Consider the following 25,214-nt stretch of genomic DNA (forward strand, 5'->3'; position numbering starts at 1 on the left):
AGTTAAGAAACTTAATATAAAATACTGCAGCAAAGAGCACACTGGGGTTGATTTTATGTTGTGAGAAAAATGGTCCAATGACACATAATTTCGAGAACTTTAGTATACAGAGGGAGCCTCTGAGTATAAGTGTTCGCACTTGGTTCAAAATAAAGGGAGAGCACGTTAAGAGCGGATTAAAATGATAGACTGGAAAAGTTAAAACAATGATGTTTTTAACATTTAATATTAACAAAGGCACTGGGTTGGGTATTTGTAGTGCTAACTTGGTATTACAATCTTCGGTTGAGAAAATACAGTTCTCCCTTACAGAATATATATGTTATGTTAATACAATAGAACACAAATCAAAGTTTAATATAGCCTCTTGCACTTACACAGTCCAGCGCTGGCATTACCAACAAAGGACGGCACACAGAAGGCAGATGTCATGCAGTAAATATTCAAGAACGTGTAACATTTTACACACCAAAGGTATACTAGCTAAAAAGAAACGGAAACGCGCACATACCTTTAGGAAGCATCAGTTAAACTGGCAAATGAGGTAGAATTCCATCACCCCTTGCCCTCTTCTCTGCAGTCCCAACTAATGAGCAGGCAAACCGTCTACTGTTATCAACTGATTTAAATCTCAGGTCCCACTCAGGCTCTAGGTGTATGGACAAAGGCAAAGCTATTCCATAATCCTCCTGGATTTTTTCTGTCCCCTTGAAAGGGACATCTATCTGTTGTTGATTCTCAACTGAGCTCGTTAAGGGCCCCTTGAATGAGCAGTTGGACACTGCTTCCCAACCATGAACGAGGGCAAAGCTGTTTACTTGATCAAGTGAATGAACAACCCGTCAGACAGTCTGGGGTCAGAGTACAATGACCCACACCTAGACGGCAAAACACTACCGTAAACCACAGCTGCAACATGGCCAATGTTAGATGCTGTATTAGGGGTTAGTTTGCTGCTAATTGCAACTGCAATAACAATCATAAATGGAGTAATGTACAAATGGAAATGGAAAATCAATTGTCAGAATTAATAAGAAAATAGACAAACTCGGACCCTTACAAAGATTCAGGAGTAGCTGGTGACTTGGGGCTTTACTAGAGGCCAGTGACGGCCAGAATAGCTCGCGGGTGGCGAGGCCAGGGGTCACGCAGCAAGGGGGGAGGGGTGGGGCGGAGGAGCCGCCACTGCTACAGCCTTAAGACCATCTCCGAGAAACAGTGAATAAAGTAAGGGAGGACCAGCTGGCATATAGGAACACCACCAGGGTAGGAAGAGGCATACGAGTTAGAGGGGATATGAGTATGACGTAAAAGGCAGCTGGTGACGGGGAGTCTCCCTGCAGCCTGTCCAAGCAGGTAAAATGAAGACACAGGTGGAATGGGAAGGAGGTACTACTCGTTGACTAAGTGACTCTCAAATCTCTCCTTTACCACAAGCCGCACACAGGCAGTTGCACTTCTAAGTGCAGGAGGTATAAATGCATGGTGAGTCTGAAATAGAAGACAGGGCCATGGACACAGAAACAAGACAACCTCACTTAAATGTGTGAAGGGTAGATGACTTTTTCCAGACAGTCACCTGCTGCCTTTTGTGCATAAAGAAAATAAGCCTGGACCAAATCATAACGTGGTCACTATAAAGGCAACTTTTTGAAACAGCAGTAATAATGACAAGAACGTGTATATCTCAGCAAAGATTAAACGTAAGGAAGAAAAAAATGCATAGCATACGCATTCAAGGGCACTGCTTGAATTTCTTTTGGCATGTCTCATTACATCAGTTGTCTAGTTGCATGTAAAAATTATCTTTGGAAACATTCTATACTCCTAAGGCTATATAGAGCATGATACAAAAATGTACTTTGCACCTTAGCACTTTAGGTGTGGATCTTGCAAAAAGGTCCAGATCTTAATAATCTCTTGAGGAGCTCTGCTATGTACTAACATTAAGTTTTTGTATGAGCAAACGTTCTTTTTTTGCTTTTCACCAATATCAAACGTTTTGAATCCATCATGTTTTTCTGGCCTAAGCCCAATCTTCCTAAGGCACATGCCAGTATAAACATCATCAATTGGATAGAGAAGGATCTTGTGTGTTACATTATATAATCTAAGGGCCAGTTTGCCAGAGAACAAAAAACCACCACCACCTGCGTATGGAGGGTATGAACCTTCATATACACTTTCTGGGACGAAGTACTTCAATTTTCTATTCCTGACAGGATTGGCTTTTTCTATTACATCGCCAATAAATAAATCACTTGTTCTGTCCATAGATACGTTTTTCAAGTAGTCCAGCATCAGGTGGGTATTCACAAAAACATCATCATCACCTTTAAAAATAAATTGGACATCAGCACAGGAATCACTGACCCACTTCAAGAACAAAACCTCCTTTATGGTCAAATTCAAGAATGTGTCTCTATAATTCCAAAGTAAAATGTCCTTATACGTTTCACTTTCGTATTTCACTATGTTGGAAAGATCTGGAAAGTAATCATCGGTTGGCATTTTTCCCAACAAGAACACCGTTACCACCTTTAAATGACCAACGCTTACTTCTGTTCCCCAAGATTCCCTTATTGCTTGTCTTCGGATAAAATGTTGGATAACAGATTTTATAGCCAGCAGTAAAAAGGGTTTATTGTTACACTTGTGGGGTTGATCAATCAGCAATGAATAGTTCCTGCACCTCATGTATAATAAGAAGTCCTTGAATCTCTCTGGCAGCTTTGCAAAATCCTTCACATCTGCTTTAACTGCTGAATCTGCATCACATGAACGCCCAAGCTTTCCATTCAGAGACAAACTTTCTTCAACAGTCATGCTGTCCATGAATGCCAAAATAGGGTTCCACAACCTGTCAAGCTTAAGTTGTTCTTCATTCCAGTAGCCTTTGTTTCGGGAAAACTTCTTCCAGAACTTTCTATGTGGCACTACTATATTTTGACGTTTCTCTTTTTTCTCTTGGTTGCCACTTTTTGAGATTGCCATAATTAAATAGATAACGATATTTACCATAATCAAACTTCCCAGCATTTTAAACCTTCTACAAACTGCAATCATTTCTCATACCTAAAAAAAAACAAGATAAAAAAGTAGGTTAATGTGCGAATTTTTAAAATTGTTGATACTTTCATATAAATTTCATATTCAATGATTTTTACAGACTACAACAGAGGTTCAAATCACAACATATTGAACCACGTTCACTTTTATTTTATTTGCATATTTTTCTAATTTGTGTTTACAGATTCGTTAAAGCAATTTTCAGATTTTGAACACAGGACCAGACGGCGAGGGTGGCTTCCTGAAACTGACTGTCCATCTTTAAAAAAGTACAAATGTTATGGGGAACTCCCTGTACAATCATACATAGGGCTCTACTATGTACAACTCTCGCGAGCCTCACCTCTAACTGGAACCAGAATACATGAAGCCCAGAGGAGCTGTTGAAATACAGCTGTGTCTGCTCTGCCTGCGGATCCTTGTGACATCTGACAACTTTATCCTGTGGCCCAGTGGGTTTATTCTATGGACTTTCTCCTTCCACTCCCGGGTTCTGATATAGTTTCACAGCTGTGTAGGCACTTTACAACTCTGTAAAATACATAAATAAGAATCAAACCAAGCACTACAAATGTATTGTGGTCTGTAAACGAATTATACGTACAAGAAGACCAAATAGCAGGTGCCATTGCAAAGAACTGCGAGCTCGTGAATTAAAACATTATTCTATCCGTAATCCACTTACATAATAGGAGCAGTTCACCATAGAATATTGGCACGGCACAGCTGCTTCATAGGATCTTTGGGGCGTTGACCCCGCCCCTCCCTCCCTCTTTTTGCCAGTACATCCCAGACACACTCATTATTAATATTTTTCCTTTAAAAACTGGCAACCGCAGAAATGTTTCCAGGGGGGGGGGGGGGCAACATTTTAACTTCATCACCATACTCCGACATGATTGAGCACAAGTATTAAATACATTAAAAAAAATCTAATAAGACAAAGAGCTTAAATAAACAAAGAAACCCATAGGGGGAAGAGAAAAATCTTGTGAGGCGCCACAGCAGACAACCTGGCAAGTAATAAAAAAGAGGGAAAAACTAAAAATGACCGGAAAAAACAAAAACATTCTAAATCTCGTTGATGCGGTTCTAGAGCATGGGTACTCACAAATTTTCTCTCGGGAGCCAAATTTACAGTGTGGTTTGTGGCCGAGGGCCGCACCGGGGGGCGGGGTCAGTGAGGGAGGGGGGTGGGGCTAGAGCAACAAAAAAACTATGACCATGAGGTTGAACACAGGTCCCTGCAGCGGACGCCTTCGTCCGCTGAGCCACCAGACCCGGCATACACACATCTTTCTTTCTCTCTCTCTCTGTCCCCCTCTCTCTCTGTCTCCCTCCCTTTCTCTCTGTCTCCCTCCCTCTTTCTCTGTCTCCCTCCCTCTCTCTATCTCCCCCTCTCCCTCTCTCTGTCTCCCTCTGTCTCACTCACTCTGTCTATCTCTCTCTCCCTCCCTCTTCCTCCCTCTCCCTCCCTCTCTCTCCCTCTCTATCTCCCTCTCTCCCTCTGTCTCTCTCCCTGTCTCCATCCCTCTCCCTCCCTCTCTCCCTCCCTCCCTCCGTCTCTCTCCCTGTCTCTCACCCTCCCTCTCTCTCCCTCCCTCTCTCTCTCTCCCTCTCTCTCCCTCCCTCTCTCTCCCTCTCCCTCCCCCTCTCTCTCCCTCCCTCTGTCTGTCTGTCTCCGCCCTCCCTCTTTCTGTCACCCTCCCTCTGTCTGTCACCCTCTGTCTGTCGCCCTCTGTCTGTCTGTCTCCCTCCCCCTCTCTCTCTCCCTCTCTGTCTCACCCCCTTTGTCTCACTCCCTTTGTCTCCCTCTCTTTGTCTCCCGCCCTCTGTCTGTCGCCCTCTGTCTGTCTGTTGCCCTCTGTCTGTCTGTTGCCCTCTGTCTGTCTGTCTCCCTCTGTCTGTCTTCCTCTGTCTGTCTCCCTCCCTCCCTCTGTCTCCATCTCTCTCTCTGTCTCCCTCCCTCTGTCTCCCTCCCTGTCTGTCACCCTCTGTCTGTCACCCCTGTCTGTCACCCTCTGTCTGTCTCCCTCTGTCTGTCTTCCTCGGTCTGTCTCCCTCCCTCTGTCTCCATCTCTCTCTCTGTCTCCCTCCCTGTCTGTCGCCCTCTGTCTGTCACCCCTGTCTGTCTCCTGCCCTCTGTCTGTCGCCCTCTGTCTGTCGTCCTCTGTCTGTCTCCCTCTGTCTGTCTCCCTCTGTCTGTCTCCCTCCCTCCCTCTGTCTCCCTCCCTCTCTGTCTCCCTCTCTCTATGTCTCCCTCTCTCTATGTCTCCATCCCTCTGTCTCCCTCTGTCTCCCTCCCTCTGTCTCCTTCTCTCTGTCTTTCTCTCTCTCTATTTCCCTCTCTGTCTCCCTCCCTCTGTCTGTCCCCCTCCCTCTGTATGTCTCCCTCCCTGTTTGTCTCTGCCTGTCTCCCTTTATCTGTCTCCCTGTCTGTCTCCCTCCCTCTGTTCCCCCTCCCTCTTTCTGTTGCCCTCTGTCTCCCTCCATCTGTCTCCCTCCATCTGCCTCCCTCCCTCTCTCTCTCTCTCTCTCTCCCCCTCTGTACCCCGCCCTATCTGTCCCCTGCCCTATCTGTCTCCCTCTCTCTCAGCCTCCCTCTGTCTGTCTGTGTCTCCCTCCCTCAGCCTCCCTCCGTCTGTCTCCCTCTGCCTCCCTCCCCTTGTCTCCCTCTCTCTGTCTCCCTCCTTCTCCCTCCCTCTGTCTCCTTCTCTCTATGTCTCCCTCTCTGTCTGTCTCCCTCCCTGTCTCCCTCTCTCTGTCTTCCTCTCTCTGTCTCCCTCCCTCTGTCTGTCTCCCTCCCTCTGTCTGTCTCTCTCCCAATCTGTCTCCCTCCCGCTATTGCCCCCTCCCTCTGTCTCCATCCCTCTCTCTCTCTCTCCCTCTGTCCCCCGCCCTATCTGTCCCCACCCTGTCTCCCTCTCTCTCTGTCTCCCTCTGTCTGTCTCTGTCTCTCTTCCTCAGTCTCCGTCCCTCAGTCTCCCTCCCTATCTCCCTCTCTCGATGTCTCCCTCTATGTCTCCGTCTGCCTCCCTCTGTCTCCCTCCCACTGTCTTCCTGTCTCTCGGTCTCCCTCCCTCTCTCTGTCTCCCTCCCTCTGTTTGTCTCCCTCCCTCTGTTTGTCTATGTCTGTCTCCCTTAATCTGTCTCCCTGTCTCCCTCCCTCTGTCTCCATGGCTCTCTCTCTGTCTCACTCCCTTTGTCTCCCTCCCTCTAACTCCCTCCCTCTCTCTGTCGCCCTCTGTCTGTCGCCCTCTGTCTATCGCCCCTGTCTGCCGCCCTCTGTCTCACTCCCTCTGTCTGTCGCCCTCTGTCTGTCGCCCTCTGTCTGTCTCCCTCCCTCTGTCTCCCTCCGTCTCCCTCCCTCTGTCTCCCTCCTTCTCTGTCTCCTTCTCTCTATGTCTCCCTCTCTCTGTCTCCCTCTGTCTCCCTCCCTCTGTCTCCCTCCCTCTGTCTCCCTCCCTCTCTTTGTCTCCCTCCCTCTGTTTGTCTCTGTCTGTCTCCCTCTATCTGTCTCCCTCCCTCTGTCGCCCCCTCCCTCTTTCTGTTGCCCTCTGTCTCCCTCCATCTGTCTCCCTCCCTCTCTCTCTCTCTCTCGCTCCTTCTGTCCCTGCCCTATCGGTCCCCTGCCCTATCTTTCTCCCTCTCTCTCAGTCTCCCTCTGTCTTTCTCTGTCTCCCTCCCTCAGTCTCCGTCCCTCAGTCTCCCTCCCTCTCCCTCCCTCCCTCCCTCTGTCTCCCTCCCTCACCCTCCCTCCCTCTGCCTCCCTCCCTCTCTGTCTCCCTCTCTCTATTTCTCCCTCTCTGTCTGTCTCCCTCCCGCTGTCTCCCTCTCTCTGTCTTCCTCTCTCTGTCTTCCTCTCTCTGTGTTTCCCTGTCTCTCTGTCTCCCTCCCTCTGTCTGTCTCTCTCCCTGTCTGTCTCCCTCCCTCTATCACGCCCTCCCTCTGTCTGTTGCCCTCTGTCTCCCTCCCTCTCTCTCTCTGCCCCTCTGTCCCCCACCCTATCGGTCTCTTTCTCTCTCTGTCTCCCTCTGTGTGTCTCTGTCTCTGTCCCTCAGTCTCCGTCCCTCAGTCTCCGTCCCTCTGCCTCCCTCCCTCTGTCTCCCCCCCTCTGTCTCCCCCCCCTCTGTCTCCCTCCCTCGGTCTCCCTCCCTCTCGGTCTCCATCTCTTTCGGTCTCCCTCTCTCGGTCTCTCTCTCTCTCGGTCTCCCTTATCTTTCCCTCTCTCTCGGTCTGTCTCCCTCTGTCTCCCTGCATCATTGTGCTTATGTATAATAATGTCCCCCCTCGCCTCTTTTACTATCTTCTCTCGTCAATCATTTCTCCCTCTTTCCTCTCCCCACTCCGTCTCTTATTTTTCCTTTTGGCTCTGTCTCTCTCTATATCTCTCCTCTGCTCTTATGTCTCACTTGGCCTCAACATGGAGGGTTAAATACATTTTCCCACTACAATATTGTCAAAATCGAATTTTCATTTTTTTCCACTCTTAGTCATATTGTTCTTTAAATGTAGTTATTTCAGTCCTTACTTTTTTTTCCCGGAGTTTTTTTACTCTTAGCTGTATACAGCACTTTCCCCATTGCACAAATTCATGAGAATGAAACTTTTCAATCCGGTCTGTCACTTCACAGTTTTTAAACTAAAAATGTTGGCACTAACCCCGCTCCCCAAACGACGCCGTTCACCCGCACCCCTTAGCTTTTTATCTAATCGTTGTGGCCTGCTGTGAGGGACTAAAGCTCACGTCCCCTGCCAAAGACTTGCTAATTGCGCTGCTTGAAAGCATCAGCAGCTCCCCAAGAACTCAGCGTTATCTCCTGAGGCCTGGGATGGGAGGAGATGCGCCATGCTGTGTCTCCTCTGCCGGCCCATTGTCATTCTGCCCATGACAATGGAACGGCTGACTCTGTGACCTGCTGGGACTCACACTCGGGCTGTAGCAGCCTTTCAGGTGTTGCCCCAGCAGGAAAGTCGGCCCAGGTATGTGGGCCCATCCTCTAGAACCGGGCCTGGATCCAGGGGGGGGCAAGCGCCCCCTCTTGTCCCCCCCTGCGGACACCCATGGTCGGTCATACCGTCATTTTTTTGCTTCCTTTAAGGAAGCAGCCACGGAGCTCTCTTTCCCGCAAAGCAGAAGGTATGTTTCAGCATATGCTAGGACTAATTGACTGGGACACAGTTAACTGTTGTTGTTGTTTACTTTATTCGGTTTGAATTAGGAGAAAACCATAAAAGTACATACATATCATATTAATACATTTGATTTTAAAAAAACATGTATTATTTCTTAAAAGTACATTAGATACAATACAGGATCATTTGAAATTCCCCCCCCCCCAAAAAAAACCAAAAAAATTATGCAGCAAAGGATTCCAGCGCAACAGGCTTCGGTGATAAGTTAGTTCTGTGACGAATAACATTTTTTAAAAACCTGGCTATATTTAGAGCTAGAAAATCAGACTCCAAAAGTTGGAGTACCAAGAAAGCTGGACAACATTGGCGTAGCCCCAGAGTTTTTAAGATTGGTGTTAGCCATCAGTGTACAATGTACAATTTACAGAAAAGGGACAGATGTAAAAGAGATTGAGGGGAAATGCCATCACAAGGGCATAGGCATAGCAGCTGTGACCAATCGTTTACAGTTGGAAAAGTAATGAATCGGTAGAAAGTGTTAAGCCAAAACCGAGTCAACAGAAATCTGTCATAACTGCTTAAATTCCATGTTAAATAAGGCTGAATCTCTGAGGAGGTTTGGGTCAACAGGGAATGCTGAGCCGAGATTTTGTTGAATTCAGCTACCACCCGAAGATCCGCTAAGGGGGTTAAACATTGATTTTGTAACGTTTTCCTAGAGAGCTGTTCCAATTCTAGAGGGCTGTGGTAAAATTGCTCTAGACCCAGATCGTAAAAAAACTTCTTGACATATCGGAGCCAGCCAATCTTACTAATATTTTAAAAGCAGAAGACAGTCCTTTAGGATTCTTTGGGTAAAAGCTAGCTTATTTGATGTCCAAAGGTGGTGCCACAAAAGAATAGGCTGTATCTTTATAATATCAATGATGTATGGCAAGCCTAGTTCTAAGTGGCAACTGAATGTAGATGTACCCTGGGGAACAGCGAGGAGAAACCTCAAAAAGCTGTTCTCCACTTTTTGAAGAGCTTCCGCCTGAACGTAGCCCCACACCCTGGCCCGGTAGATGGCAGTACTAATACATTTAGCCTTGTAGATGCGAATCATCTCCTCGGGCGGTCTTCTTCCCAATCTCTGAGTAAAGTTTACTAGGGCCATGGTTGATTTTAAAAACAGCTAACTGAATTGCACATGTCAGACTGGCCAGTGTTTTTGCTGTGGCCAGCATGACATGCGCAGTTCAAGCTTCCACAATCACTGCTATCTGGGAGCTGTGAGGCAAGAGAGACAGCACCATTCATCTCCGATTGAGCGCTGTGTTTGCCTGCTACAGCCAATCTTGGCACTGCTCTTAACTTATGCTGGTTAGTATTATAAGCAACATGAGAGCAGAGCTCGGATTTACTGGGATGGCATTGCCCTGCATGCACATGTTCAAAGCCAGGCAGTGCATAAAGCAGGAGGATTCAACTTCGGTAGGGAGGGGATTGTGAACAATTTGCAGCTGAACATGTGCCACTGAATTGGGAATCCTGCAAATAACCTAAGACATCAATGTTTGTTTTTGTTTAATTAAGCAGTGTGCACAGTAAGCATTTACTATTATGCACCCTGACAATTACAAAAGTTACGAGCCTCCCCTGGCTCCTTCTATATAGAGCAGAACTTATTATACATAACGTAAAACTGTATATTGAGTATAAAACGAAGAACTAACTATTACAGGCAAAATGTGTAGCTCATGAAAAGAAGGTACTGATAAGTGATGGCCCAACTCTTACTCTTATGAGATGGCCCAACTCAGGGCATGGCCACACAGCAAGACTATTAGGTGGCTAGCCCATAAGATTCTAGGGGCCAAATGTATCAAAGGGTTTTGCCCATTCTGTGTCTATGGAAAAATGTGTTCGTACATATGGCCCTAGTTCCCCTCCTTTCAACAGCAAATTAAAAACACCCACACATGCCTAAACCTAGATCTTGCAGCATTGCTACAGTAAGGAGAAATGTGAATGAACACAACTGTACTAATGAAGGGCAAACTAAGTTCATTGCCGAACAAATTTCGACTAAGTTAAACACCCTTAGAGAGGTTTTTGAAATCCTCCTTTCTTTTCCTGCAACGAGACTATTCCAACAGCTGATCTTTGTGAAGAATTTTCCAACTTCTTTCCCAATAAAAAAGAGAATACCTACACTGAGTTTGATGCTCCTCTGACAGATGGCCACTTGGCTAACATTGTTACTCTTTAATCCGGTCCTTCTCTAGCAGAATTCAGCCAGATCACTCAGGAAGAATAAGAGAAAACTGTTCGGTATGGTCAGTACTGGCTCACCTTTGGACCCCTGTCATCTGCATAACCTCTCTAAAGCTCTTTCAGTAGTCAACCTTAGATTGAATTACTTATTTCTCTTTGAGGACAGCCAACGTGCATGTAACTGTAAATGTAACAGGTGCAGCTTATTCCATTATTTAAAAAAAATTAATGGCAGACCCCAACCGGCTGCATCGAAAATGCTCTAAAATAAGGTGAACAAGCAACTGTCCTCAGATCTCGAGCAGCATGTTCTCCTTCATTATACTCAATCTGTTTTTTAACCCAGCTGTGTCACCGAGTCAGCACTTATCGAAGTATCTGAGTTTGCCAAGATGAACAAAGACCTAGACCAATCAGTTACCTTAGCACTATTAGGCCTTCTGACCAACTTTGACACAGTGTCTCACTCCATCTTGTTTGAATGGGTGGGTGATGTAGGAGTCTATTGTGAAACTCTGCCTCGGCTTCATCCTTTTTAGTAGACAGGGACCAGACAGTTCACCTTCCCCTTTCTCCTCATTTTCCAAGCCACTGAGACACGATGAAACAGTGAGCGCATCTCTGAGCCCTACATTGCTCAAAGAATAGATGAACCATCTTGCAACAATCATCCAGTCCTTCAGCATTAAGATGATATTATTTGGCAATGACACTCGGCTTATGTTTTCTTTTCAGAACGTGAACATCGCCCCTCAAGAGGTGTTTAAATCTAGCTCACAAGGATGGCAGGTTGGATGAGGAAAGACTGTCTGAAACTAGATTCAGAACAAAATTACATTTTTGTTTTGGCACTGCACGGCCTCGGATGGCCAACTGATTTAGGTAACTACCTTCACTTGCGACTATGGGCAGAAATCTAGGCATTAAATTCGATAATGAGCTGTCTTTTTGCCCTCAAGTTGGATCAGTGACATCAACCTGTTTTGGACTTTTATGCTCTCTTATACAAATTGTGAAACTGCTCCCTGAAAACATTTGCTATAGCATTGTCCACTCAATAATCACCACAAAGTTGGACTATACCAATATTCTATATCTGCGTCTGCCTCAATGTGTGTTACACTGATTGCAAATGGTTCAAAACGCTGCAGTTAGGTTACTATTGAATATCCTGAGTCAGCAGCCCGTTGCAAACCACCTGAAAGAACTGCACTACTTACCCATTCAAAATGCATCTATTTAAAATGAAGTGGTGTTAACATGCAGGGCCTTTCATGGAACAGGCCGTAAAAATCTGAGGCACGGATTTCACCATTATAAACATGATATATAGCTTAGATCATCCAACAGGTTGCTGCTAAAACCCTGTGTTTGTAGGATTTGAAAAGGAGGATGCTCTTTCTTGTTTCTCGTTTTTAGGTCTCGCGTAGCGTTGCAGCGCAATGCGCTGCTCGCTCTGCGAGACATCTTGTGAGCAAGGAGATTTCAGTAGCCCCTCCCCTCCTTTTCATTGGCTGGCGTCACCGTTTATGCTAAACGGTACCTGCCATTGGAAATTTCTTTTTTTGGTTGCCACCCTTTTGCCTTTTTGTCCAGCCGATCTGGACAGGGTTGTTTGCTTTGCGGCTGTCGCAAAGCAATTTCTTATCTTTAGGGGGCCATCTGTTTTCACTCAGCCGAGTGTTTATATTTGCATCGCGCTTTCTCTTAAAGTGAAAGCACAATGCAAATATAAACAAGCATCTGCCTTCCAGCAATGGTGGGCACTTGTTTGTTTCCTTGCTGAATAAGTTCCTGCATCTATGCGTGCTAGAAAGCGCTTGGTCGAACCGCGGTTCCGCTTAAACTACTATCGGACTCTCGAAAACTTTAGCTATGTGACAGCATAGTCCAGTTAATTGTTAATCATTCCAGCAACTTCAATGACATCCCCTTTGAAACAGCGAGAGATAACCGAAAAAATTATGACCAAATACATAAATATACTGATGCAACTAATGGTCAGAAGATGGCGCCCTTTGCACAGTAATCCCGAGCCCGCTGTCCGCCGCCCTCTCCCAGGCTCTGCTGCTCCGGGCCTCCTGTGCCGTCCGGCTGCAGCCTAGTCTAGTGCTGCTTTTGTTTAACTCACAGCGCATTGCACTCAGGACCTTGTCGTTTTGTTCTTTAAGAGATGGTTAGCAGGACTTGATCAAGTTATCTGTATCAGAGTAGTCTCAGGATGTACAAACAAGTGATATTATTACAGGTTAAGGCAAGCAGACAAGCTCAGGGGTTGGGGCCGGTACTCAAACTATTGAACAGTTTGGGTTTCACCAACACAGACTCGTGTTTATTACCATGTTTGGGAAAATGTGAATGTACTTTTATCCAACAAGCACATGTGCAAGACATTTATTATTTCAGCACAAAAACACAGCCCGGGGAAGTTAACAAGGACAGTTTCTAGTTGGCAGTGACATGGTAGCTTGGGGGTTAACCACAGCCGCAGGACACGGTCACTGGATAACAACGCTGTTGAGTTTGACCTGCTTGCAGGTGAGATAGCTTGGGGCAGACACAGGCAACAATGACGGTGTATGTAGATGGCAGATTATGGGGTCACTGGGTGAAGAGGGTTAAAAAAAGGGTTACATATGTACAGTGCTCGTGATATGGTGCTGATCACGTCTCCTGATGCAACTGCAGTAGGTTAAGCAAAGCCTGGACACAGCAGGGCAGCCACACCTGTGTCACTTGTGCACCGAGGCTTTGCACATCAGCTCGTCATGTCATCTACCTGGAGAACAAGCTAATATCCTGGGGACACAGCAGGGGGTCGGCCGGTAGCTTCAGGCCAAGGAAAGTAAAACAAGAATTTGCCATGCAACAGGTCTCGCAATTACGAGAATTTGAGCTATTGGCATTCTAAATGACAATGCCTTTTTTGTTTTGTTTTGTTTTGCTTTTTAAAAAAATAAATAAAAGGCATTGTCATTTACAATGCCAATAGCTTAATCTCGCACAAATGCAAGACCTATTGCATTGAAAATGCTTGTTACATTTTGGAATGAAATCGCACTAGGCATTAGAGCCTGTCTCTCTGAAGCAAATGTCAAGTGGTTATTTCAACAGGCTTAAGATAATGTCACTGTCTTTTCTATATAGTGCCAGCACACCCTTTGGGCAGTTGTTGTACTATACAATGCGATACATTCACTCACTCATAAAAGTATGAGTGATCGGAAAACAACTAGGGCTGTTTGAAGTGAGCCAAGATCAGGTTGCTCAGCAAGATGGCAAATAGAGAGAAAAAGACATGATACTCATCCAATAAGCTCATTCTCTGTGGTCTGTGGGCACAGTCGCACAGTTCCAAAGAGAAAGGGTAGGAGAAAGTGGCCAAGAGGCACAGATGGTGTCAACGTGAACCAGGCTTGCTGGAGTGCTGAAATGGGACTCACTGGGCGTAGCCAAGATGGTGGAGTGAGCGGATGTGCTTTGCAGCTGCTCCGGACCTGGATTTTTTTCACTTACAGAGCTGTGCCCCAGGATCCTCGGGGGCCCATATGTTGCTGTTGCGGCACTGAGGGGATTTTGGAGCCCATCGCGGGGGTTTGGACGAAGCATCGGCACTGTTGAGCAGGCTCACAAGGACCCGAGAGGGCAGGGCTTGCCGCACCATCTGCTGTGGCTCGGTGGGCCTAAAACGGTGTTGGCCCAGGGAGTGGAGGCCCGACCGTTGGAGTGTGAAGCCTCCTCATCGTCCACACCTGCTCATTGATCCCCATCCGCTTCTCATGCAACGGCCCACGGAGGAAGGGTCGTTATCGGAGCAGCCACCCGCAACTGCGTTGTCACTGGCATCTCCTGTGGGGCATAGAGGCGTCAGAGAGGCAGCGCCGCCTGGCCTTCCTCGCCAGACTTTGAAGGTACGGCGGATCCTCCTGGGGAAGCGATCGCCCCCCCCCCCCCCTGCTCATCACCATATATTTGGCAGCTTGGTTCCACGGCCCCTGGGGAGGGCAGCGCTGTGCTCCCCCTGTTGACACTCCGAAGTTCATCAGCAGTTGGGGACCCCGCCTGAGGCCGACCCCCCTCATTTACGAAGGCTCTTTACGTTGCCTTGACTGCCTAGGGGGCCAGGGCCCTGTGACAGGACTGCGGCTCAATCCCCTTCCCCCCTAGTCTCGGCCCTTACTGCTGGAGGAAGGCATTAGTTGGTGGATCCTAGTGAGGGCCTAGGGGGAGGGCCGACCTAGTGGCTTCTAGTTTCCAGCGGCGGTGTGTGGCAGGACGGTGTGGGGCTGAGCCTGGAAGGGTCCTGGCAGTGGGACCGGACTGTGAGGGGACCTACTGCTTAACTGGTTGCTAGCACTTTCTCTGTGGCCCAGGTTGTGGCGCACCCCTCTGCCGGTAGTGAATCAGAGGGTTCTCCCTTGGTGGTTTCCCTTGGAACCAGATGCTTTGGGAGTCCCTGCTGGCGAGCTCTGTGCTGACGATTCCGTATAGTGCCCCACAGGTTGGAAAGTTTCACGCTCCCTTTGGACCTCCAGCAGATCAAGAACGACATGGCTAAGGACTTGCAGGGGTGTCCGGGGTGATGTAACAGAGATTGAAGATAGAGTGGACTCCTTGGAGTCCAACAACACCGTTAATGGTGAAGAAATTGAATTGCCCCGCCAAGAAATAATTTGCCTCTCTGACAGACAGATTGACTTACAGGCACATGCTGAAGACCTAGAGAATAGATTGAGACGCAACAATGTGAGTATTCAGAATGTGCTGATCTCAGCAGAGGCAGAGGCAGGGGATGTTGAGGAGTTTGTCCAGGCCCTCCTTGCATAGATCTTGAAAGATGTACCAATCTCTGAGAAATGCCTTGACCGTGTACACCGGGTCGGTCTCCCCGTGCTTCCAACAGACTCCTCCCGGACATCCTGGCTTGTGTCCACAGATTACCCATGAAGGAACGAATTCTGCAAACAGTCCGGTTCCATTAGCTTTCGGGGTCATTCCCTCCAACTGTTTCAGGTCCTGTCTACTGTCGCCCTCCAGAAGCGGCGATAATTTGGCCCAGTGACATTGCATCTTTGTGGCCTTGGCATCTCCTATGCTTGGGGCCACCCTTTCCGTATAATTTTTGACTGGGAAGGTCAGACTCACCTGATCAGTTCACTTCAAGCAGCATGTGGCCTCCTTAAGATCGCACAGCCGGAGTCTCAGGCAGGGAGCGCGGACGAGGCCGGGGCAGGAGGAGGGCGCTGGGAGACGCAGTTGAGGAGACAGAGGGGCAAGAAACTTTCAAAGCCAAGCCCAAGGTCACCATCCATGAATGCAAGGCTGTCCTGGAGAGCATTACCAGGGCGTCCTCTATGGGAGAGACAGACTGATCCTACAGGGCCCATTTCCAGTACCTCGGAGACCCATAGGTTGCAGTTTGGGCCTCAGTGTGGAGCAGCGTTCATACTGACTTTGGTCACGATAGACCCCATCCAGATCTATCCTCGTGGGTGAGTGGGGGCCCCCTTCCGGGGCCTATCACACCCAGAGACTCTATTTTTCACAGGACTGTCCATTTCATATCTCTGTCACTGTGGTTAACTTCTACAAAGTGACTTAACATCGGCGCGGACATTACTCTTGTGCGAATTCTCGACCTTTGTTGCACAATTCATGATCGAAACTCTTGATTAGTTTTACCAATATACAGCCTGCCACACGGACAAGTGATGCCATGAGCTATAATTTTAGTTTTGCAATTCGAAATTATCCTGTGAGTTCATTTAATAAAGTTATGCTCAAACACGGGTCCTTCACTCGTTGTCTCATAGGACACACAATTACCACATTTATGGTGTCCTATTGGCTTCAAGTTCCATTGAGAGCGAAGATTTTGTTTTTTAGTTAGTATGGTACAATCGGCTCTAACCAGTTGTTGACCTATACTCTGTTCCCTCTTCATAGCAAAGAGTGGTCTTTTGAATGGACATTCCAAATCTTGAAGTAAATGGCAATTTATTAAAATCATTTGGTTAACCAAATTGTGTGTGAGTCGACCGAAGGTCGACTCACACACAATTTGGGAGATGGGTTCTTTCCCCTTCTTAGAGAGAAGACAACCTCTGGGAGTGAACCAAGCACATCTTTTGGCTTGTTTCAATAGACGCTTAGGGTAGCCTCTTTCCCTTAGTTGGTCACAAAAAGCAGTGGCATGAACATCGAAATCCTCATTCCTAGAGCAGTTCCTTCTAATTCCTAATAACTGCCCGTATGGCAAGTTATCCAGAAGGTTCCGGGGTGTAAACTTTTATAGTGAAGGATCATGTTTCTGTCAGTTGGTTTGCGGTGCAATGTTGTCCTCAACTCTTCATTTATAGGCATGACTTCCACATCGAGAAATGTATGTTCAGTCTTGCTCTTGGTTATTGTGAATTTGATATCTGCACGTCTGGTGTATAACCTGTCAAAAAGAGGGATAGATTGCTTCAGTGCCCTCCCAAAGGCACCAAATATCGTCTATGTACCAGTACCATTTTGCCAGATGTTGTCTGTAGGGATTATTCTCGAAAACAAACTTCTCTTCAAACCTGGCCATGAAGAGGACTGTCATTTCAGTCGCAAAAGGGCATCACATAGTGGTCCCCATAGTCTGGATATAAACTTATCTTCAAATTTGAAAAAGTTTTTTTTCAAAGCCACTGATGCTAGTTGAAGAATAAATTCAGTGGGGACCTGGTGCGGTTGTTCCCTAGTGACCAAGTAGGATTCCAATGGTTCAAGGGCTTCATACTGGAGGATTTGTGTATACAAAGATACAACATCAAATGAAACGAGCCAATTAACACCAGGGTTAATTGGCTAAAGGCCTTCCACTTTGTTTATGAAGTCCATCGTATCTCTCAGATACGATGGGACCTGCTCAATAAAGGATTTTAGGAAGACGTTTACATATTTGGAAATGGGCCATTGGTTGTAGGCACTCAGCTGTGTAAATGAAGCTCTGGATTTCTCTGAATGAACAGATTAGTCTCATAAACATTAAGAGTCCCAGCCTATTGTGTGCCAAGCCTAGGGCATCCCTATTAAACATAGTCTAGGGTACCCTAACTGTGGTACAGGGTCTGTACACTGCACAAGAGGAGTTGGAACAGAATAAAAGAAAAGGTCTCATTTAAAGGTTTTTCCTCATTATTCTGTAAATACGTTTTTTTCCCTCACTAAAAATGAGCCATTTGTCACTGGCTGGGAGATCTTTTCAATGCAGTCAGATTTATACTCTGTTTTGTCACTGGATCCAATTCAGGTGTATGTTGTGCATGTTTTTATGTATGTGACTATTGTAGTATATGCATTGTATTTATAAGCAAAGCAGAGTGATGAAGGTCTGTGGGTTCTATTTTGAACATCCTGGACCTATTTCTGTGTACATGATGGGCGTGATTTTGTTTTTCCAGACAGAGTAAGTGTATCAGGATGCAGGAGGGAGGAGACCTAGGCAGTGAAGTGAAGACATAGGAGATACGGCTCCTATAGAAATTTGATTAGGTCCTTCCTGTGATGTTGCTACTTCTTGAATGAAGGAGGTAAAGGTGGATCTTCAGTCTGTTGTTCAGAGTGAGAAGGGTCTTTTAGATAAAAGCATTTCTTTGTCTCTTTCCTCATCTTTGCCGTGTAGCTGTGCTTAGCAAGGTGCAGATAGTTCAGACCTCTTTGTGCCTTTGTTGTGGGTGCTTCAATCTGTAGACTCCCCTGTGAAGAGCATCACACTACACTAAGGCTGTGTCTACATAACTGGGTAGACAGGTACTTGAAACGGAAGTCATCCCAAACAAGTTCCCCTGCCTGCAGATTTTTGAGGGGGAAAAAAGCATTTCCTGGATTTTAGAGAGTTTACAGAAGCAGAGGGAGGCATGTTCTACCTAGTTTCAAAGCAAACTTTACTTAGCTGCGTTCCTGTAATATTATGTGAAGATTTTATTTTGACCAACTTCTACGAAAGGATCCTTAAATTAGCACGCCTGACCCTTGATTTTAAACTGAACATGTCTTGACTCACAATAGCTTACAACAGGGCTCGAAAAATCCCCTTGTCCAGTCGCTATGGCGAAGCAGATTTAATCACCGCAAGCTATTTTCAGGGCCTACTCACCCTTTCTTGTGATCCGACAATAGGTGTTCTGCTTGCTCACACAGTAATTAAGCAATAAAGATGCCTTTAAATCTTGTTATATTGTCACATTTGTTTGGCTTTCAGAGACAGAGGTCAGAAGTGAGTTTGTCTTCCTACATTTACTTTTCTTTCTATAACTGTAGTTAGAGGATTTTGAAAAGTGAACTGTGTGACAATCGTGTCGAGACAAGTTCATGGGTCAAATACATTACAGTTAGGTCGAGTAGATTTTTCAAGTTACTAGACCTGCAGGTCTAGTAAAATCTTTTCGATTTTTCGAGCCCTGGTACAAAAAATTTCAGACATTTCATTTTATATTTGGAACCCTGTAAAAACTGCAGTTAAAAAGGATTTATATAACTCTGTTCTTGTCATGGCAATGCAGTAAAATCATGATTGTTTCTTTACTCCAGCCACTGACTTCTCTTGTGGTGTTAAAACGTTTACGTAAACATGGCACACATTTATGCTAAAGCTCAATCCTTTTACCTCACGATGGCAGTGATGCTGTTAACCTTGTATACCAACCCAAGGCGTCCCTTTCCTGTCGATGATGCTGTGGGCAGGTGTGCAGGGGCTCTGCTGCTGCTGTCTGCAGAGGTAATGCGCTGTAACAATATAGTCTTCCCATGACTGTAGTTACCGTGACCTTCTTTCACATTTTCGTTATGTTACATGCAAGTGTGTTATTAAACCAACTGTGAGGGGCAGAGACCTCGAGAGAATTCTGCTGCAAAAAGAGGCTTACCTCATCCTTAAATTTAACAGTGCCACATCAGGACTCAATGAGATGTCTGAACTATCCAGAGCATAAATTTCCAATTTTTGTAATCGTAGGATCGCCAGTACATTCTTTGTACAGATTTTGAACTTTTAAAACAAAAGTTGCATTTAATGAAAGCAAGCCATACACTGATTGGCCTTGTGGTTAATTGAACTACAAAGCCCTGCTGCCCTTATTCGAAGTCCGTGTTCCTCGGATTTAAACTATCTGAGCACAGCCACCTCGGGTTAGTTTCAGCAAGCGGAGCTGGATTTACAACAGTCCCAATATCCAGTTAGGTAAAATTTTGATTATTTGCACTGCCATTAGTCTCCGTTTGGTGGTTAACATAATTACGTATGCCTGTAGTGTCGCGCTCTAGTCGATACGCCGTGACGTAATGACGTAGAGCGTGACCGCCATGTCGGCAGTTAGCGCGTAGCCCGCGAAGATAGCGGACGCGGGTCCCGGCGCTCTTATTACTCCTAAAGTTGAATAAATACTTTACCTGCAATAACGTCTCCGCCTCTTCTTGAGTGGTCCTTCCACTCCTACTAATTGGTGACGAGGTCGGGATCGAAAGCGTTGCTGGGGACCATTGCGTCCCGAGGGCAACCCGAAGAGAGCCACGACCACGAGGAAGCAAAGGAGGTTCACGGCAGGTACCACGAAGAGTATAGAGCGTAGCAGAGGAGAGCAGCCGCAGCCACCACACCGGCCCACCGCACGCAGTGACCGCCCCGTGACCGGAGGATGGGTCAACACGACCACAGGTGCAGGTAGAGGCGTGTATAAATACCAGCCAGGGAGACGCGCCAAACACGGGCATACCCGTGCAGCAGGACCAGCGCCCAAAGTGAGTACAGCAGCCCGGGAGGAGGTTAGTAAAGCGTGGCAGCAAGACACTCGAATTTGCACAGCAGTACCAGGCACCACGCTCGCGGTAGCTGACAATTCCGCCAGTGGCCCTGGCGGAGCAAGCATGGCACAGCGCAGGTAGCGAACCTGCGCCTCAAGAGAGCCCACCACGCCAGCACAGGTATAGTGCGCCAGGGAGTCCCAGAGGGGAAGAAGAGCTCCCGGGGGACAAGCAGAGATGAGCCCCCAAGCCTCCTCGCTCACAAAGCCGGTCCCCTTCCTGCCCAGGACAGGGGAACCCTCAATGAAGTGGGAAGATTGGAGGGAATACTTCATGAACTATTTATAGGTTTTAGAAGATGAAAGTGGAGGAGAGATTCCCAGCAAAAGAAAGAAGATGATACTACTCCATAATCTGGGTCCCGAAGGCATCAGAGTTTTACGAAATCTAGTACCTAAAACACGACAAGCTGATGACGACGACGTGTTCCAACACGCGATCGAAGACCTAGACAACCACTATAGACCGGTGGTGTGCACGTCCATAGACAGATACAACTTCCAACAGAGAAAACAGGAAGAGGGAGAGTCTATAGATGAATGTATAGCAGCACTAAATAAACTGGCAATCACAGGTATGTTTGGCACTTTACACAACAAGTTCATTAAGGAACAAATAGTCATGCCCACAACGAACACTTCGATCCAAGAAAAACGATGGGTCAATGGAGATGCATCCCTTAAGGAAGTCATCGCCATGGTGAAAAAAATCAGAACTATCTAAAAGATGTGCTGAGGCTGCAAAGGAGAGAACACCACGAGGACCATGGTCAACAAAGTTTTAGAAGCAGGCCTACCAGACAGGAGCAAGGGAGAGGCAGGAAACACGAAGACGCAGACCTGATATGTCCCCAGACCATCACCAGTGAAGAAATCCACAAGTGGAGACAGGAACATGTGCTACAGGTGTGGGAGCTATGCCCATGCAGACCATGATAAACGTTGCCCAGCTTTCCGCGCCAAATATATGTTCTGTGGAATCATGGGGCACTTGGAGAAAGTGTGTCGCCGTAAGAAGAGAAGACCAGCGGTCAAGTACGTCGCACAAGAATCAGACAATGAAGGAGACGGGGACGAAGAAGATGATAATGTATTATGCATAGAAGAACACATACTGGGCATCGACTGCACTCGCTCCAAGAAACCACAATGTGAACTGTCAATAGGGGGAGTACAAACAAAAATGGTGGCAGACTCAGGGTCCCCGTACACCATAATACAACGCAAGGTGTGGGACGACCACTTCAAGCAACACCTAGGGCCACACCTGGAACCTCCGGACATTCGACCAGTCACGTTCACAGGTGAGCCCATCCCCATGGTGGTGTACCGAATCCTGCAACTTGAGTTCAAGGAACGAAGAGCGAACTGCAAGCTGTACGTAGCTGAAAAAGGGCCCTCAGTCTTAGGATGGGTCGACCAGGGCGCGTTGGGCATACAACTGGACCCGGGAGGTATCACGCAGGTGCTGATGACCAGCCCGGAGCGACAACCTTATGCCACCAAATGGAAGGAGAAGTTTCCCACAGTGTTTGGAGGAAAAATAGGAAAATTGTCAAAATTCATGCACAAAATAGACCTTAAAGCAGATGCCAAGCCCGTGTGCCACAAAGTGAGAACCATCCCGTTGGCAATAAAAGAGACAGTACAGCTGGAGTTGCACCGGCTAGAGGACAACGGCATCATCAAGCCGATAAACAGCGCAGAATGGTTGGCACCGTTGATATTGGCCAGAAATCCCAATGGCAAGGTAGCCTATGCGTGGACTTGAGAGAACTGAATAAAAACATAGAAGTTGAAAAGTTCCCGCTACCAAGGAAAAACTAAATGCTGGCCAAGACCAAGGATGTGAAATGGTTTTCCACCATCTACCTTACCTCGGCGTACCATCAAATAGCCTTACATCATACGTGCCGCAAGCTGACTTCCTTCATAACCCCATTTGGGTGCTACCAATTTAGCAGGATGCCATTTGGACCAGCGTCGGCGGCAGCCGTCTTTCAAAAGCTCATGCATCAGCTGTTCAACGACACAGAAGGGGTACAGTACTTTCGAGATGACATCCTGATAATGGGCAAGAACCGGGCAGACCATGATGCGAAACTGTCCACAGTGTTGCACATCCTGGCACGAAATGGACTCACTGCCGAATGGGAGAAATGTGGTTTTGGAATGTCTTCAGTTACTTACCTAGGCCACGAGATCAGTGACCAAGGGATTACGCCCAAACAAGCCAATGCCAAAGCCATACCCTATGCGCCTCCACCGAAAAACAAGGAAGAGGTTTGCTTCTTTTTGGGGATGGCCGAGTTCTATAGTAAATTTGTGCCACACTTCGCCACAAAGACGCACCACTTGCGCCAACTTCTCAAAGACAAAACATCCTTCGTGTAGACAGAGGAGACGCAAGAAGAATTTCAAAGCATTAAAGCAGACATCAGCACGGCTATTCCCCTTCACAGGTTCGACCAACAAGCGATGTCCATACTAACCACGGACGTAAGTGAAAGGGGACTGGGAGCTGTCCTGATGCAAGAAACAAAAGAAGGTGAGGTAACCACCATCAGCTTTGCGTCCAGGTCCCTGTCGCCCACGGAGCAGAAATTCAGTGTAGTGGAAAAAGAGATGCTGGCGGCAGTCTGGGTCATGGAGAAGTTCCGCCAGTTCATATGGGGCTCCAGATTCCGGCTCAGGACGGATCACAAGCCACTGGTGAAGGTGCTCACGTCAAGCAGACATGCGAACGCATAGCAAAGATGATGCTAAAGTTGTTGAACTACCGGTATGACGTTGAATATATACCAGTACAGAAAAACAAGGTTGCAGATTATCTCAGCAGAGCATCAGCTATGGAGGAAGCTCCTCACGATGCAGAGGGAGCGGACGTCAGCGTGGAATTCATGGAGGACCACGAAAAAATGATTAGCGCGCAGGTATGAAAAGAGGCGTATGAGAGCGACAGAGACATCAAGGCGGTTAGGCAATTCATCCTACAAAGGTGGCCAGAAAAGAAACGCTTGAGTGCAGAGCACAGGAGGTTCTTCGAAGTGCGGGAAGAATTATCCATTGGGGACCAAGGCACCTTCCTGCTAAGAGAAGATAAAGTAGTTCCTCCCACTTCCTTGGTGCCGCACCTGCTCTCCATCCTGCATGAACGACACTTAGGTATAGTGAATACGAAACTTCGGGCGAAACAAACGTACTGGTGGCCGGCAATGGACAGCCAGATAGAAAGACACGTCAGAGAATGCACGCAATGTCAAAATGCCGACAAATCCCAAAGCTTGATGCGACCGTCCATAGGTAGGTTTGACAATCCAGCAAACCCGTGGGAGGAGTTGTCGATAGACATCCTAGGTCCGGTGCTAGACGCACAAGGAGTTCAGAAATATGTGGTGGTGCTCATGGACAGATATTCCAAATGGCCCGATATCGACATACAAGAGGACATGGACACGGAGACGGTGTTGAAGTTTCTTACAGCCACCTTCCTAAGGGAAGGTATCCCTCGTTCCATCCTAAGTGACAATGGACCCCAGTTCACATCCGAGAAGTGGAAAGCCTACATGGGAAGGAACGGGATCAAGATCAAGCACCCGTCGGTATACCATCCTGCCGGAAATGGCTTAGCAGAAAGGTTTAACCGAGTCATCATGGGTTCGATACAATCGGCAATCGGCGCAGGAAAGAACTGGGAAACGGAGTTGAGGAACACGCTGTGGGCCTACCGGATCACCCCAACAGGCACCGGATACAGTCCCTTCAAAATCCTCAGGGGACGGGACCCCTTTACCAAGGACAACGTGGCATGGAAGGAACGCACCACCGTGAGCAAGTGGTCACCAGCAGTGGTCCATCACAATCTGGAGAGAGCACAACGAGTATAAATGGAACACTTCAACAAATGACGCAATATAAAGGAGACGACGTTAGAGAGAGGAGAGTGGGTCAGAGTCAAACTGGCTCAGATGAGAAGAAATGGGGACAGCAAGTTTAGTGCACCCATGCAAGTGAAGGAAGTTTTCAACAGAGCGGCCTTGCTGAGTGACTGCAGGATTTGGTCCCAGGATCGGATGTCCAAGTTCAACAAGATACTGCAGTGGACAAAGGCAGAGAGGTCACAGTCGGAACACCTCAACGAAAATCCATCTGAGATCCTCCCTTCGAGGGAAGAGAAGGCTACCTCTGGAGACGCCCGGGGAGAGACGGAGTCAGTGGAAGGGGATGAGCCGGACACACAGGGAAGCCAAGAAGGCCCAAGTGAAGCGACACCGAAGGGGAGACCTACGGGTGTAGATGGACCGTGGCTGAGGACTTCCAGAGAAGATACAAGGAATGCTTCCAGCACCCCGGTGAGATGTACCCGCGCAGGCAGAACAGTGGTAAGACCAGCGAGGTACAGAGACTTTGAGATGGGAGAGGTGAACGTACTGGGTAGCAGATAGACTTTGGGACATTATCTTTCCTATTGTGCTCCGTTGTTAAAGGGGGGAGATATGTAGTGTCGCGCTCTAGTCTATACGTCGTGACGTAACGACGTAGAGCTTGACCGCCATGTCGGCAGTTAGCGCGGAGCCCGCAAAGATAGCGGCCGCGGCTCCCGGCGCTCTTATTACTCCTAAAGTTGAATAAATACTTTACCTGCAATAACGCCTCCGCCTCTTCTTGAGTGGTCCTTCCACTCCTTCAATGTCTCGCTTATTCTGACAGATCCTGTCTGAAAGCGCTCATCGCGCCTCTAGATTTTTTTTCATCTTGGAGTTTAAAGCATTTTTCACCGCTCGAGGCAGGTCTTTAACACGGTGCAGAAGTTGCAGTCACAACACGCTACTGAATTGTGAGTCTTTTCCCTCCTATTAATTTTCCAGGCCCAGGCTAGCGGGGTTAACGATAACTCAATTGTAATTCTTCTTTGATAGA

The 25,214-nt window shown here is 47.2% G+C and overlaps 1 protein-coding gene across 8 annotated transcripts in view; it reads right to left on the minus strand.

Moving 5' to 3' along the window:
* Positions 1-207: 207 nt before the first annotated feature.
* LOC144763657 (N-acetyllactosaminide beta-1,3-N-acetylglucosaminyltransferase 2-like) overlaps positions 208-25,214 on the minus strand; it is a 42,637-nt gene continuing 17,630 nt past the window's right edge. For 4 of the 8 annotated variants that reach the window (XM_078649467.1, XM_078649461.1, XM_078649462.1 and 1 more), the window contains exons 2-3: positions 3,413-3,600; positions 208-3,075 (exon numbers count right to left, since the gene is read on the minus strand). In XM_078649467.1, coding sequence (XP_078505593.1) covers positions 1,870-3,066 — 1,197 coding nt within the window. In that variant the 5' untranslated portion in view covers positions 3,067-3,075; positions 3,413-3,600 and the 3' untranslated portion in view covers positions 208-1,869. The remainder of the gene's footprint in view (positions 3,076-3,412; positions 3,601-25,214) is intronic. The other 4 variants (XM_078649464.1, XM_078649466.1, XM_078649465.1 and 1 more) reach the window with 1 other exon arrangement.

This window comes from Lissotriton helveticus, chromosome 6 (genome assembly GCF_964261635.1).
Source record: "Lissotriton helveticus chromosome 6, aLisHel1.1, whole genome shotgun sequence".
NCBI classification, from domain to species: domain Eukaryota; kingdom Metazoa; phylum Chordata; class Amphibia; order Caudata; family Salamandridae; genus Lissotriton; species Lissotriton helveticus.